At 39.5% G+C, this 14,671-nt stretch overlaps 1 protein-coding gene across 1 annotated transcript in view; it reads left to right on the plus strand.

Moving 5' to 3' along the window:
• Nucleotides 1-765, plus strand: part of PDCL2 (phosducin like 2) — a 45,125-nt gene extending 44,360 nt beyond the window's left edge. The window contains exon 6 of the mRNA XM_075543580.1: nucleotides 611-765. Coding sequence (XP_075399695.1) covers nucleotides 611-765 — 155 coding nt within the window. The remainder of the gene's footprint in view (nucleotides 1-610) is intronic.
• The last annotated feature ends 13,906 nt before the right edge of the window (nucleotides 766-14,671 follow it).

The following is a 14,671-nucleotide window of genomic DNA, read 5'->3' on the forward strand; positions in this document are numbered from 1 at the left end:
GAAATTCTTTATGTTGATTAATTTCTTTGTCTTGTGGCCAGTTTTGCATGAAATGTGTCTATTAGGCTCTTCTGAGAGCCAGCCATCTTTTTATTCTATTTTGTTGGCCCTACTGTTTTTGCATGGTGGCATTGTGCACTAGGCATTGGACTCCTAACCAAAAGATTGGCAGTTCAAATCCAGCAGGCACTCCATGGATGAAAGATTAGGTTATCTGCCCCCAGAAAGAGTTACAGTCTCAGAAACCCTAAATTGGGTTGGAATCAACCCACTGGCAGTGGGCTTGGGTTGCTGGTTTCTTTAGCTTTGTTAGTTTTCTCTTCATTAAAATCCTTCTGCTTTCCTTGGTTTTACTTTATTTTTTCCTAGCTTCTTGACATACACTTTCAAATCATTTAAATGGAATCATTTTCAAGTAAGCTTAGCCATATTTTTCCCTTTAGCTACATTCAATGTGTATTTTATTATATACTACTTTATCAGTCAGTACTAAATAAGTCATTACCTTCCACATTACTTTATGCATCAATTTCCATTTCACATAGATAAGAAAATCTTTTTTAATTCTTCCAATGTTTTATCCAATTTAATGATTGGTTATTTATTTCAGAACTTGAATGGAAGCTAGCAGAAGTGGGAGCAATAGAGACTGATTTGGAAGAAAACCCCAAAAAAGGCATTGTAGATGTGATGGTATCTTCAATTAGAAACACCTCTATTTATGATGATAGTAATAGTTCAAACAGTGATAATGATACAATATAGAAACAATTAATAAATGACTTTAAAGAACATATAAGCTGTTTTGTTTGCCTTCATAATCAGAGATCAGAAAGTGTTTAAACTGGTCTATTTTCATTTTTATTTTGGTATTATAGCTTATGTCATTTCAAGTATTCCAGAATATTCATGGAAACCAACAAAATCAGAATTTGTACTTAATATTTTCATTCTGATCCATATTATGCTAAAATAAAATATTATGGATCCTTGAGTTGCTTAGTTATTTCCAAAGAAACCTGTGAATGAAAATAATAATACAGAACCATGAAGTTTTAGCTTATATAAATCTACCAATTTTGGGGTAAAACTATGTTAAATTAAATGTATGACCATTACGCTTTTTCTTTGAAGGCTCTTACCTGTTAAAGTGTAATTGCTTAATAAAAATGTAATTAAAAGCATGTGAAAAGTACAAAAGAAACATCTTTCATTAATAATTATTATTCTTAGTTTTTAAATTAGGAAACTATTAAGCAGTCTCACCTAACTTCCAAATCATGGGAGGAAAGGTGAGAAAAAAAGACAGTATTTTGGGGTGTATCTTAGTCCCTGGTAATGCAAATGGTTAACACTCTGCTAAATGAACAGTTAGAGGCTTGCATTTTCCAGGAGGCACCTTGTAAGCAAGGTCTGGGGTTCTGCTTCTGAAAATCAGCCATTGAAAACTCAATGGAACACAATTTTACTCTGCTACACATTGAGTCAGAATTGACTCGATGCCACTGACACTGGGGTGTCTTAACAGTAATCACAGAAGCATGCAGAATGAAGAAACAAAACATTAGGGTGCTGCACAAGACTTGCAGGTGTCTTCTCTTGGCGTAATAATGGACATTACTTGTAGAGAAAAAGATTTGGTGGCAAATCCAACACATGGTAGTGCATTTACATATTTTATTCTCATACTGTCTCTATTGACTACCCATAATTCTGAATATGATTAATCTGTTTGTGTGAATACCAGGGTGCGTAAAAATATATTGCTATTCTGCTTGATGTGCTTGAACTATGGAATGGTATGATATATATGTTAATTTTTTAAAGTATTGCCACTAGAGTTCCACTTCATAGCTGCACAGGTTTAATCCAAATAAAATGTGTCTAATCATGTCTCTTTGATTAGTGGATGCATGCAGGCTAGTTCTCATGATACACTTATCTTAGTCTTGTTGTGGTGCCTTGAAAAAAAAGGTCCAATTAAAATAGTATCTTCTAAGGGAATTGGCTGGAACAGTTAAATTAATTCAAGGCAGAGAGCTCAGCTCAGAAGGTTCTGGTGGCTGTTTGGGGAGACTCCACAGGGGAATTCTTGATGGATTTTCTCAAAGGATGCAGTACAATCATGAAGGATTACTAGGAAGAAGTTCATTATAAGGAAATTAAAACTGCATTTGTTTTTTTTTTTTAATTCTGGAGAGTTGCGCTGAGGAATTTTCCTCATTATGACAATGCATCTGCTTATTCTTCAAGGGCAACAAGAGCTGTCCTGTGAGGATTTCATTGAGAATTTTATCCATTCTCCCTACAACCCTGATCTTGCCCCTTTAGATTTTTTGTTTCAAACATCAAAGTACTTTTAAAAGGAAAACAAGTTGAGCCCATCAAGGATGACAAAGCTAGTTTTGATGTGGTGTAAAGTAAAGAATGTAGAAGTTTTCAGAAAAGGGTTAGATAGAAAGGAAACCAGCATTCATAAAAACAATGATTCAGTGTATCCCTGGAAATTTGAAGATATCATATTTTGCTTGAACATTGACTACAGTTTTAAGAGTATTTTACTATAAATTAATTGCCTTTTCTATATGTCGCAGAAAGTGCATTATGTATATTTTTCATAATGCTCATAGGTTAGTTATATTACCTAAGAATTCCATTTCATGATAGAAATGGATGTAATGTCCCAATACATATTGTAATGCAATATGTGCTGTTGAAAAGAAACAATGAGGCTAATAGAAAACAGAAAGAAAAGAAAGCCGGCATACAGAAATGCATCGACCTAAATGAAGAATATGTCTAGAAATACTAACTCCACATTTTGATATTTTTGTGTGATGAAGGTTTCTATGACTTTATAGCAATATTTTTCAACTTGAACTTATATTGAGTTTAAATGCGAATATTTCTGTGTTAGGCAGTGTTCTCTAGAGAAACAAAATCAGGACACTTATGATTAGATAGATAGATTTCTACAGTGAGAAGGAATGTAACAACTAATTAGTCCACTTAGTAGTACAGAGGGCTCAGTTCAACTCACTTTTGTGAAGCAGTTAATATACTAAAGATCCTTCAACTCCAAGGTCAAGGAAGCAGACAGCAGAATCTGCCCTCAGGCAAGACAAGCAGGGTCTGCGCAGGCAGATGTGCAAGCAGATGGCAGGGTGGGGCAGCAACAGTCAGTAGCTCTGGAGCATAGGGAAGCAGGCTCAGAGGCGTCTCAAGCTCTAGGATTCAGGGCAAGGAGATATGGTCCCTAGGTTGGCTCAGCCCACAGATAGTGCAGCACATGGTTGAAGCAAAGGACTAGCTCAAGCAGCAGCCCACTGGTTCAGAAAGCATTTATCTCGGGAGCCCTCCAGTCAAGCTGCACCCTGGTTAAACTCTGCCCACATGTTCCTATGAAGGCCTACTTGGCACAATAAACCTATCACAATTACAAAAATAAGTTCAAAAGAATAAGGTATGTTAGCGTGGAGTAGAAAAAGGTTGTGTTATTATGGCATGGGAATGTTAGTGGTCACATTAGACTGTAGAGAAGGGCGTGACGGGAAGTTAAAGGCTTGACTGAGGTAATGATAAAAATGTAAGGCCAACAAGGATAATTTATTGTACCACAGAATATACAATCAAATAGTCTAACATTGGAAAGAATTAGAAAGACTCCATCCTCCTGAAATAGTAAAGAAGGATTTGTAAACATATAAATTTTAGAACTGCTGTTGCTAGGTGCCATCTCATCAATTTCTCACCCATCACAAACTTGTTCACAACAGAACGAAACACTGCCTGGTCCTGCACCATCCTCACAATTGCTCCTATGCTTGAGCCCATCGTTGGAACCACAGTGTCCATCCAACTTGCTGAGGACCTTCCTTTTTTGAAATCCTGCTACTTTACCAAGCATGATGGGATTGGACACTCCTTATAACATGTCCAAAGTGCGTGAGATGAAATCTTGCCATCCTTGCTTCTAAGGAACATTCTGGCCATACTTCATCCAAGATAGATTTGTTTGTTCTTTTGGCAGTCCATGGTACTTTCAGTATTCTTCACTAGCACCACAATTCAAAATCATCGATTCCTCTTTGGTCTTCCTTTTTCAATGTTCAACTTCTACCTGCATTTGAGACAAATGGAAAATACTATGCATTAGGTGCACCTTAGTCTGCAAAGTAACATGTTTGCTTTTCAACACCTTGTGAAGCATATTTACCTAATGTAGCCCACTCTTTGATATCTTGGCTTACTTCCACAAGCACTGATGGTGAATCCAAACAAGCTGAAATCCTTGACGTCAATCTTTTCTCCATTTATTGTGTTACTTATTGGTCCAGTTGGGAGGATTTAGGTTTTCTTTACAGTGAATAGTAATGCATATTGAAGTCTGCAATCCTAGATCTTCATCAGCAAGCACTTCCAGTCTTCCTCATTTTCAGAAAGCAAGGTTGAGTCATCTGCATAATGCAGGTTGTTAATAAACCTTCCTGCACTCCTGATCCCACATTCTTCTTCATATGATTCAGTTTCTCTGATGATTTGCTCAGAGTGCAAATTGAATAAGAATGCAATCCTGATGCTTACCTTTTATGATTTCAAACCATACAGTATTCCCTTGTTCTGTTCACATCACTGCCTCTTGATCCACATATAGGTTCTGCATGAGCACAATGAAGTGTCCTGGGATTCCCATTCTTCTTATGAACATCCACAGCTTGTTATGGTCTACACAGTTGAATCCTTGGCAGAGTCAATAATATACAAGTAAACATCTTTCTGGTATTTTCTGTTTTAAGCCAAGCTCCATTTGAAAATAGAAATTAGATCCTTTGTTCCAAATCCTCTTCTGAATTTAGCCTGGATGTCAGGCAGCTCCCTGTCAATGGACTGCTCCAGCCATTTTACTTGCTTGTTATATTAATGATCTTGTTCTACAATTTCAGCATTCTGATGAGTCACCTTTCTTTGAAATGGGTACAGATATGGATCTCTTCCATTCGTTGGTCAGGTAACTGTCTCCCAAATTTCTTGGCACAGACAAGTGAGTGCTTCCATTGCCTCATCAGCTGGTTGAAATATTTCCATTGTTTTTCCATCAATTCCTGGAACCTTGTTTTGGCAAATGCCTCCAATGCAGCTAGAACTTCCTCCTTCAGTGTCATTAGCTCTTAATCATATGCTACCTCTTGAAATAGTTGACTGCAGACCAGTTCTTTTTGGTATAGTAACCCGATGTATTATTTCCATCATCTTTGTATGCTTCCTACATTACTCAACATTTGGGCTATAGAACTGGCCAAGTTCCAATATTGCAACTTAAGGCTTGATTTTTTCCAAGTTCTAATCATTAATAGATATTTGTGGCTGTTTCTTTTAGCAAATTAAGGCCCCAAAGGCTATACTATATCCACATCATTATGGGCAACTCTATTCGAGAAGGCAGATCTTCTTTAGTCATCTTTTAAGTGTCCTCTGACGTGAGGGCCTCCTCTTCTGGCATTATCTCTGACAATGTTCTGCTTCCATCCATTAGATTTTCAGTATCTGACAATGTTTTGATGCTATCCATAAGTTTTTCAGTGGCTAATTCCTCTAAATTTGGATAACTTATTCCTTCGGTTGATACTCCGAAAGCTCTGCTGAAACCTGTTTACTTTTGGTGAACCTGCTGGTGAAAGTACCAGTGACATAGCTTTCAGCATCACAGCAACATGCAAGCCACAACAATATAACAAACTGACAGAGAAGAAGACTAGAGGGAAGAAAAACTGGCAGGTGTAAGAGAAGTGTTTGCCTAGCCATATGTATGCAGATCCTGAATTCCACTTAACAAATGTGTAGATAATCTGTCTTCAGGTTAAAACAGTTGTAGAAGTGAAAGAAGGAACATATTATCATGAAGGTCAATGCAATTCTAATGCTTTCGAATACATATATATTAGAAAAAAAAACCTCATTGGCATTGAGTCAATTCTGATTTATAGCAGCCTTTTAGAGCAGAGTACAACTGCCCCTGTGAGTTACCAAAACTATATCTTTACCAGAGTAGAAAGTCTCATCTTTCTCCTACAGAGCGGCTTATGTTTTTGAACTGCTGACCTTGCTATACCACCAGGGCTCCTGTGCATGCACACATGCTCGCTCTCTCTCTATTATATATATATATAATATATATATACACACACACATATACAGTTATATACATATACATATATACAACATGCACTTATATACATATACATTATTTTCTCCTCCAATTTAAACCAAATTCAAAAGGTCCCCCTAATAACTTAAAAAATACTTAGCTATTTTCTCTCTCAAGTTAAAATTAAAAGAAGCAATACCAATATTATTTAAGAACATGGAATAAAAAAGGTATTTCCTTCATAGCTCTGCTCTGATCCACCAGGTGGCAGTAAGCTTGTATACATAATTACAGCTCATGAAGATGTTCACATTTGTAAAAATCACCTAACTGCAGCTGTTAGAGCTGAGAGCTTAGATTACAGCTCCCTTACCCACAACGCACACACACACACATATTCTTCTACCCTGGAGTCATAGGCAACACAAGTCAGGACTATTTCTATATCCCACTTTATAATTTTCACTCAAGTAGCATATAAAGATTTCTTAGAATATGGGAAATTAATGCCTAATACCAAAGAAACATGTAAATTGAAATTATGAGATGGACCACGAAGTTTTATTTAATATAAATTTATTTATTTAATATAAATTAATATTTTTATCGAACAGTCTATAGTTGTTTAGTTTAGTTGACTTAGGTCAACTTAAAGGATTTTTAAATTGCCAATATTCAACTTTTTACCTATAAAAACATACTTTATATATGGCAACACAGCATTTTTGTATATTCCTTGCTGCCAATAGTACTGAGTTGAAACTTCCCTTCAATCTACCCATTGCTAACTTAGCAGATTCTGACTCAGAGTAACACAGTAGGGCAGAGTAGAACTGTACCGTAGGATTCCTCCCTACTCAATGTCACTTTTTTGTCAAAGTAGAGCCCTAGAGTCATCAACATCACCAGGTCCTTGTTAGAAATCCAGAGCTCAGGGCCTGTTCTAAACTAAGGGGAATTTATGAGGTTAAATTTAAGAAGCATGGACTAGAATTGTGCATCATATGGAAAGAAAGCAAAAGATTGAGAAGACAAGAAAGAGAAAAAACAAAATGTATGGCAGAAGAGACTCAAACTTGCAGAATGTAGAGCAGGGGAAGCAAATGGAGGAAATGTGTAATATATGAACAGATTTGAAAGGGTAGCTCAAGAAAAGAAAGTAAAACACTACAATGGACCTGGGGGAAATGATGTAGAATGAAATTAGTTGATCACAAAAGGGCACTATTATATTAGATCACTATTGTAAAAAGTCAAGAAGAGGTTTTTGAACTTGAAGAAACACTGTTTGAGGGTCACTAGGGCCGGGAAGGGAGGAGAGGAAGGAGAAGTCATGGGCTAGAGAGTAGTCAAGTGTGTGGGTAAAGGACAGGTAATATACAATACAATGGAGGTTGTTAAAATACGGAGTCAGGGGAAGACACTGGGAGGTTTGCCGGAGTTAAAAAAAATTTTTTTAAAACAAGTAATACTGCTAAATACACAATCCCATAATAGTAGTGATCTATGAGTAGATGCTCACACGGGCTCAACAGATGTGTGGGGAGAATTCAAGTACATATACAGGTAGCATGTGTGTGTGTGTGTGTGTGTGTGTGTGTGTGAGAGAGAGAGAGAGAGAGAGAGAGAGAGAGAGAGAGAGAGAGAGAGAGAGAGAGAGAGAGAGAGAGACTTCGATATATGTATTTATTTTTAATACAAATGCATCCACGACTGTGTTCAAGCATAAAGGTAGCAGAGTTAGGAAAACTCCTTAGACATAATCATATACCCTGAGGGAGTAAATTGCTGGGTTTAGGGGATCGGGACCTTAGTCTTGGGGTCACCAGGTCAACCGCCATAATACAGTTCACAAAGAGAACATTTCACATCCTACTCGGGTGAGTTGGGACTGGGGTTTTATAAGCTTTTCAGCAACAATCTAAGGTGCAAGCTATTGGTTTCTCTCCCTTCAGAGGGAAAAAGACTGATAAAAATTGAGAGATGCCTGGAAACAATTAGTCCAATAGACTAGTGTACCACAGAAACATCAATCTACAGAATCCAGAGACCAGAAGAAGTAGATGCTGCCCAGCTACCACTACCAACTACTCTGAAAATGACCACATTGGAAGGTCTTGGATAGAGAAGACAAATCCATCAGCTGCTCTTTGGAAGAAAGACAAGGTTTTCTGCACTCATAAACAATTTGTAGCCTCATAAACCCACAGGGGCAGCTCTACCCTGCCCTATAGCTGCTGTGAGTCAGAATTGACTGGATGTCAGTGAGTATAGAACAGGATAAAATGTAGAACAAAACTCAAAATCAGAAAGAGATTAAGTTTACTCATTGGCTAGAAACTGGTGGTACCCTCAGGAATATGAACCTTAGTTACCCTTCAGGTCTGGGATTGAACTCATTTTGTGTTAGAATAATCAACCACTTAAGATCAAAAGGGGACAGCACTGAAGCTACAGCTCAAGGAGAGGGACATGGCTGATCAGAGCACACAGGAGCAAATGAAGGGGGCAGAAGAGAGAGAGGAGCACATCCTGGCCCATCAAGCCTTGAGGACGATATCCCTGCTCAGAGTAGCCAATGCACAGAGGACCACATGGCTGGCCCCCTATGAGACACAACATCCCTCAATGACCCATAGCCCTAGGGGGAACAACACTGGAGACACAGTATGGTAATTGAGCCTCATCTGACTCCACCACACAGAGGCAAAACACTAAGGGTGTGGAACAGAAGAGCATGGGGAACAGAGCAACAAAGTCCCAGGGAATACTTTGGGGCCAGGGTGTGGCACCCCATCAGACTCCACCAGAAAACACTCCTAAAGGTCAACAAACAGACCTTGAACTTTTTATAGGCTTTTCATTTTTGTGTGTGTGCCTTTTGTTGTTTTATTTTTCTTTTCTTTTAAATAATTTTATTGGGGGCTCATACAACTCTTACTATAATCCATATAGCCATCCATTGTGTCAAGCACATTTGTACATAGGTTGCCATCATCACTCTCAAAACATTTGCTTTCTACTTGAGCCCTTGGTATCAGCTCCTCATTTTCCCCTCCCGCCCCCTTCCACATGAACCCTTGATAATTTATAAATTATTGCCATATCTTGAACCATCCAACGTCTCCCTTCACCCACTTCTCCGCTGTCCATCCCCTAGAGAGGAGGTTATATGTAGATCCTTGTAATCTGTTCCCCCTTTCTCCCTCACCTTCCCTTCACCCTCCTGGTATCGCCACTCCCACCACTGGTCCCGGTGGGGGGGGAGGGGGTTCATCTGTCCTGGATTCCCTGTGTTTTCAGTTCCTATATGTGCCAGTGTACATCCTCTGGTCCAGCTGGATTGGTAAGGTAGAATTGGGATCATGATAGTGTGGGGGAGGAAGCATTCAATAACTAGAGGAACATTGTATGTTACATCATTGTTACACTGCACCAACTGGCTTGTCTCCTCCTCGCAGCCCTTCTGCAAGGGGATGTTCAATTTCTCACAGATGGGCCTGGGTCCTCACTCCATATTCCCCCTCATTCACAATGCTTTTTTTTTTGGTCTTTGATGCCTCATACCTAATCCCTTCAATGTCTTGTGATCTCACAGGCTGGTGTGCTTCTGTTTTGTTTTCTTTTGTTGCTTTGTTTTGCTCTGTCTTGTTTTCTGTGCATATTATCATCTCTGCAGATCTATCTACACAAGATAGGCAGGATAAACAATCTGGAGGAGAAAACAATGGGACCAATGGTTCCAGGGGGACACAGGAGAGAGGGAGATGGGGAAAGGAAGTGGGTGTTAACAAACCCAGGGAAAAGGGAACTAGTGATCCAAAATCAATGGTGAGGAGGGCGTAGAAGGCCTGGTAGCGCTTGATCAAGGGCAATGTAACCAAGTGGAATTACTGAAACGCAAATGAAAGCTGAGCATGATAGTGGGACAATAGGAAAATAAAAGGAAATAGAGGAAAGAGCTAGGAGACAAAGGGCATTGATAGAGGTCTAAATAAAAGCATGTACATATGTAAATATAGTTATATATGACGATGGGAAAATAGATCTACTTGCGTATATTTATAGGTTTAGTATTAAGGTAGCAGATGGACATTGGGCCTCTACTCAAGTACTCCCTCAATGTAAGAACACTTTGTTCGATTAAACTGGCATTTCATGATGCTCACCTTCCCGACATGATTGGTGAAGACAAATGGGTGCATAAGCAAATGTGGTGAAGAAAGTTGATGGTACCAGGATCTCAAAAGATTTAGCATCTGGGGTTTTAAAGGCCTGAAGGTAAACAATTGGCCATCTAGCTCAGAAGCAACAAAGCCCACATGGAAGAAGCACACCTGCCTGTGTGATCAAAAGGTGTCAGTGGGATCAGGTATCAGGCATCAAAGAACAAAAAATCATATCATTGTGAATGAGGAGGGGGAGTGCAGAGTGGAGACCCAGAGCCCATAGGCAACTGGACATCCCCCTACAGAAGGGTCACAGGGAGGAGATGATCCAGTCAGGGTGAAGTATAGTTACATGAAATATACAAGTTTCCTCTAGTTTCTTAATGCTTCATCCCCTCCCTGCACCACTATCAAGATCCCAATTTTACCTTACAAATCTAGTTAGACCAGAGGATGTACACTGGTATAGGTAAGAGCTGGAAACACAGGGAATCTAGGACAGATAAACCCCTCAAGACCAATAATGAGAGCAGCAGTATCAGGAGGGTAAGGGGAAGGTGAGGTAGAAAGGGGAATCGATTACAAGGATCTACATACCACCTCCTCCCTGGAGGACGGACAGCAGAAAAGTGGGTGAAGGGAGATGTCTGACAGTGTAAGACATGGCAAAATAATAATAATTTATAAATTATCAAGGGTTTATGAGAGGGATGGTGGTGAGGGAGGGTTAAAATGAGAAGCTGATACCAAGGGCTCAAAATAGAAAATATTTTGAGAATGACGATGGCAAAAAATGCACAAATGTGCTTGACAAAAAGGATGTATGTATGGATTGTGATGAGTTGTATGAGCCCCCAATAAAATGATTTTTTTAAATGATCAAAATTGTAGCATTTACCTAAGGACAGTTTAAAGGGTCAGTAAAGAAGGAAGGGTGGAAAGAGGAAACATAAGGAATGGGCTATGGGGATTGCAATGAATGAGTTGAAACAAAACGTGTATGAATCATTGAGTGTTAAATTGCTTATCTATTTTGAAAGCCTTTACCTAATTCACAATAAAAAGTTAACAAACAAAAACAGGACTTGCATATTTAAAATGACAAAAAAACCTATTCAATTTAAAAATTCATTCTTAGTTTCCATCCAATTATTCTTTGGCCAAACTTGTGACTCAGAGAAGTCTGATGATGGACGGTGGGATTTGTTGTTGGCTCATTCTTTCTCTCTTTTCAGGGCACATCCTATTTGGGGGACTAGTTGGGAGAGCAAGGGAGAGAGGGTTAGCTTTTCCCTAATTGTTTGAGTATAATCCATATTACATATAAATGTTCACCTATAATGAGTTAGAAGTCACTCTCACTGCATAATTCTTTAACATGGGAGATATACAAGTTAGATGAATCTACCTCAAATAGACACTTCTGGGTAGAGGTGCAGTCAAACCTGTCAATCAGGTCACATCCTGATGTTGAGTCCTTAGGGGTGTGGCTTTCTCACCTCTCTTCTCATAAGGAGGACCCTGGAACCCTCCCTCTCCGCCAATGTCAGTTTTTCACTGACCTTGGATCCACATGACTCTACACCCACTGGCCTAAGATCTTTCTGCATTTTGCGTCATTGTGCGTGGCTGCGTGAGCTGGAAAAGGGACTTATGGACCAGTATTGAACTTAGGGACTTGAGTTGGACAGGGCTGAAGCACTTTCTTGATACATAATTACTTCTTGCTATAAAGCTCTTTCCTATACATAGATGAGTGTTACTGGATCTGTTTCTCCAGTCAAGCCGTTCTGACACAGGAGCTCACCTTGCCATTCTGAATCTCTTCCGTTCTCTCTCAGATTCCATTCCCAGAAGTATATCCAATCTCTTGCTGCTAGGATTTTGAGATGGTTCAAACCTGGACAGCACTTTCTACACCGCACCGATCAACATTTAAGACACATCCTTATCATAATTCAGCCAATTCCCTTGTTCAAGCTGGTGCAGGGCACATCAACAGTGAATGAGATCAATCTCCTGTTTTTCTTTTATCAACAGTAGCCTCTGATTTCCCAAGCTGAGTCTTGCTCATTTAACTTGGAGTGAGAGAGTAAAAAAACAGCCCAGTGCTGTGGAGAAGATTCTGACTCAAAGACCTTACAGAGATCCCACAGGACAGAAACGAAGTTTACAAAGAATTGGCCATAGAACTTCTGAGGCTGTAAATCTTTATGGAAGCAGAATTCCTAGTATGTCTTCTGAGGAGTGGTTGGTGGGCTGGAACCTTTCAGCAATGTTTAAATTAACCTTCTGCACCAGCGGGATACATAGGATGGAAAACACTACATTACTCCTTAGTAAATGTGATTAATCTTCCTCTTTCCGAGAGGTTTAGATATATGGTCTGAGAGCAGGGAGTTGAAGGTTTTGATTGAGGTGGTACTGACTGCCAGATCAGAGGTTCAAGCTTTATGTTGTTCTGAGGGAGAAAGTGGCGGCTAGCTGCTTCCATAGAGTGGTATGGCCTCGGAATGCTACGTAGGGTTGCTGTGAGTTGGAATGGACTTGATGGCAGTGGGTTGGGTAGGACATGTTTTGCCCAGCTTTCAGACTGATGTAGGATTGGGGTTGAAAATGTTGTGTCTGACCTTCTCTCCAACCTTTTTACCAGTTCTGAGACCAAGTATTCCTCCCTCAATATTCTCTACTTCTCTGCTGGATTTGATTTTAATTCATTTGCAATGGCCACATAGAACTTACAAACCACACTTACGTGATTATGGGGTTTCCAAAGGAAGTAATAGGTTACAATTCAGGCTCAGAAACACTCAGAATGCAGTGCTTCGATCAGAATAACCTCTTCTCAACCATACCAGCAGGCTCCTTGGCTTGGCCTCTACTCTGTTCTGGCAAGTACTACAAAGCTGTGTTGTTGCTGTTGTTGTTAGGTGACACTGACTGGATTCCAACTCATAGCAATCCTATGCACACAACAAAAACACTGCCCTGCCCTGTGCCATACTCATTAGTCCTATATCTGATCCCATTATTGCAGCCACAGTGTTAATCCATCTCTGTGAGCGCCTTTCTTTTTCACTGCCTTCCACTTCCCCAAGCATGATGTCCTTCTCCATGGTGTCTCTCCTGACATGTCCAAATTATGTAAGAAGAAGTCTCACCATCCTTGCCTCTAACACTCTGGCGGTACTTCTTCCAAGAGAGACTTGCTTATTCTTTTAGCTGTCCATGGTTCTTCTAATATTCTTCTGTAGCACCACATGCAAATGTATCAATTCTTCCTTATTCAGTGTCCAAGTATCATATATATCAAATGGAAGTACCATGGCTTAAAGGGTCAGGTGTACTTTAAAGTACCACCCTTGCTTTTCAATATTCTAGAGAAGTTTTGCGCAGTACTAATGTAATGCACAATTTGATCTCTTCGCTACTGCTTCCATGAACACTGATTGTGGATCCAGGCAAAACAAAATCATTGATGGCTTCAAAATGTTCTCCATTTATCATGATGTTACCCAGTGGTCCAGTTGTGAGGATTTTGGTTTCCTTTACATTGAGTTTTAATCCATACCAAAGGCTGAACTCCCTCATCTTCATCGGCAAGAGCTTCAAGTCTCCTCACTTTCAGCAAGCAAGGTTGTGTTATCAGCATATTGCAAGTTTTAAATAAATCTTCCTCCAATCCTGACACCAAATTCTTCTTCATATAATCTAGCTTCTCTGATGATTTGCTCAGCAGGCAGATTGAATAAGTATACAACCCTGATGCACACCTTTCCTGATTTTAAACCATGCAGTATTCCCTTTTCAATTTGCACAATTGCCTCTTGATCCATGTGTAATTCCTTATGAGCAAATGAAGGATTCTGGAATTCTCATTCTTCTCAAAGTTATCCATCATTTGTTATGGTCCACACACAGTCCAATGCCTTGGCATATTCAATAAAACACAAGTAAGCACCTTGCTAGTGCTCTCTGCTTTCAGCCAAGATTCTTCTGACATCAGCAATGATATCCCTTGTTCCAAGCCCACTTCTGAATCCAGCTGGACCTCTGGAAGCTCCCTGTCAATGTATTGCTGCAACCTTTGTAAGATGCCCTCGGCAAAATTTTACTTGTGTGCGATATCTATAATATTGTTCTATAATCTAGCATGCTGTTAGATCACCTTTCTTTGGAACGGGCACGCATATGGATCTCTTCCAGTTAGCTGGCCACGAAGCTGTCTTCCAAATTTCCTGGCATAGATAAGTACTTCCAGTGCTTTATTAGTTTGTAAAAACATTTCCGTGGGTACTCCATCAATTCCTGGAGCCTTGTTTTTGGCTAATGCTTTCGGTGCAGCTTGAGCTTCTTC

The sequence above is a fragment of the Tenrec ecaudatus genome, chromosome 3, assembly GCF_050624435.1.
Source record: "Tenrec ecaudatus isolate mTenEca1 chromosome 3, mTenEca1.hap1, whole genome shotgun sequence".
Lineage (NCBI taxonomy): Eukaryota > Metazoa > Chordata > Mammalia > Afrosoricida > Tenrecidae > Tenrec > Tenrec ecaudatus.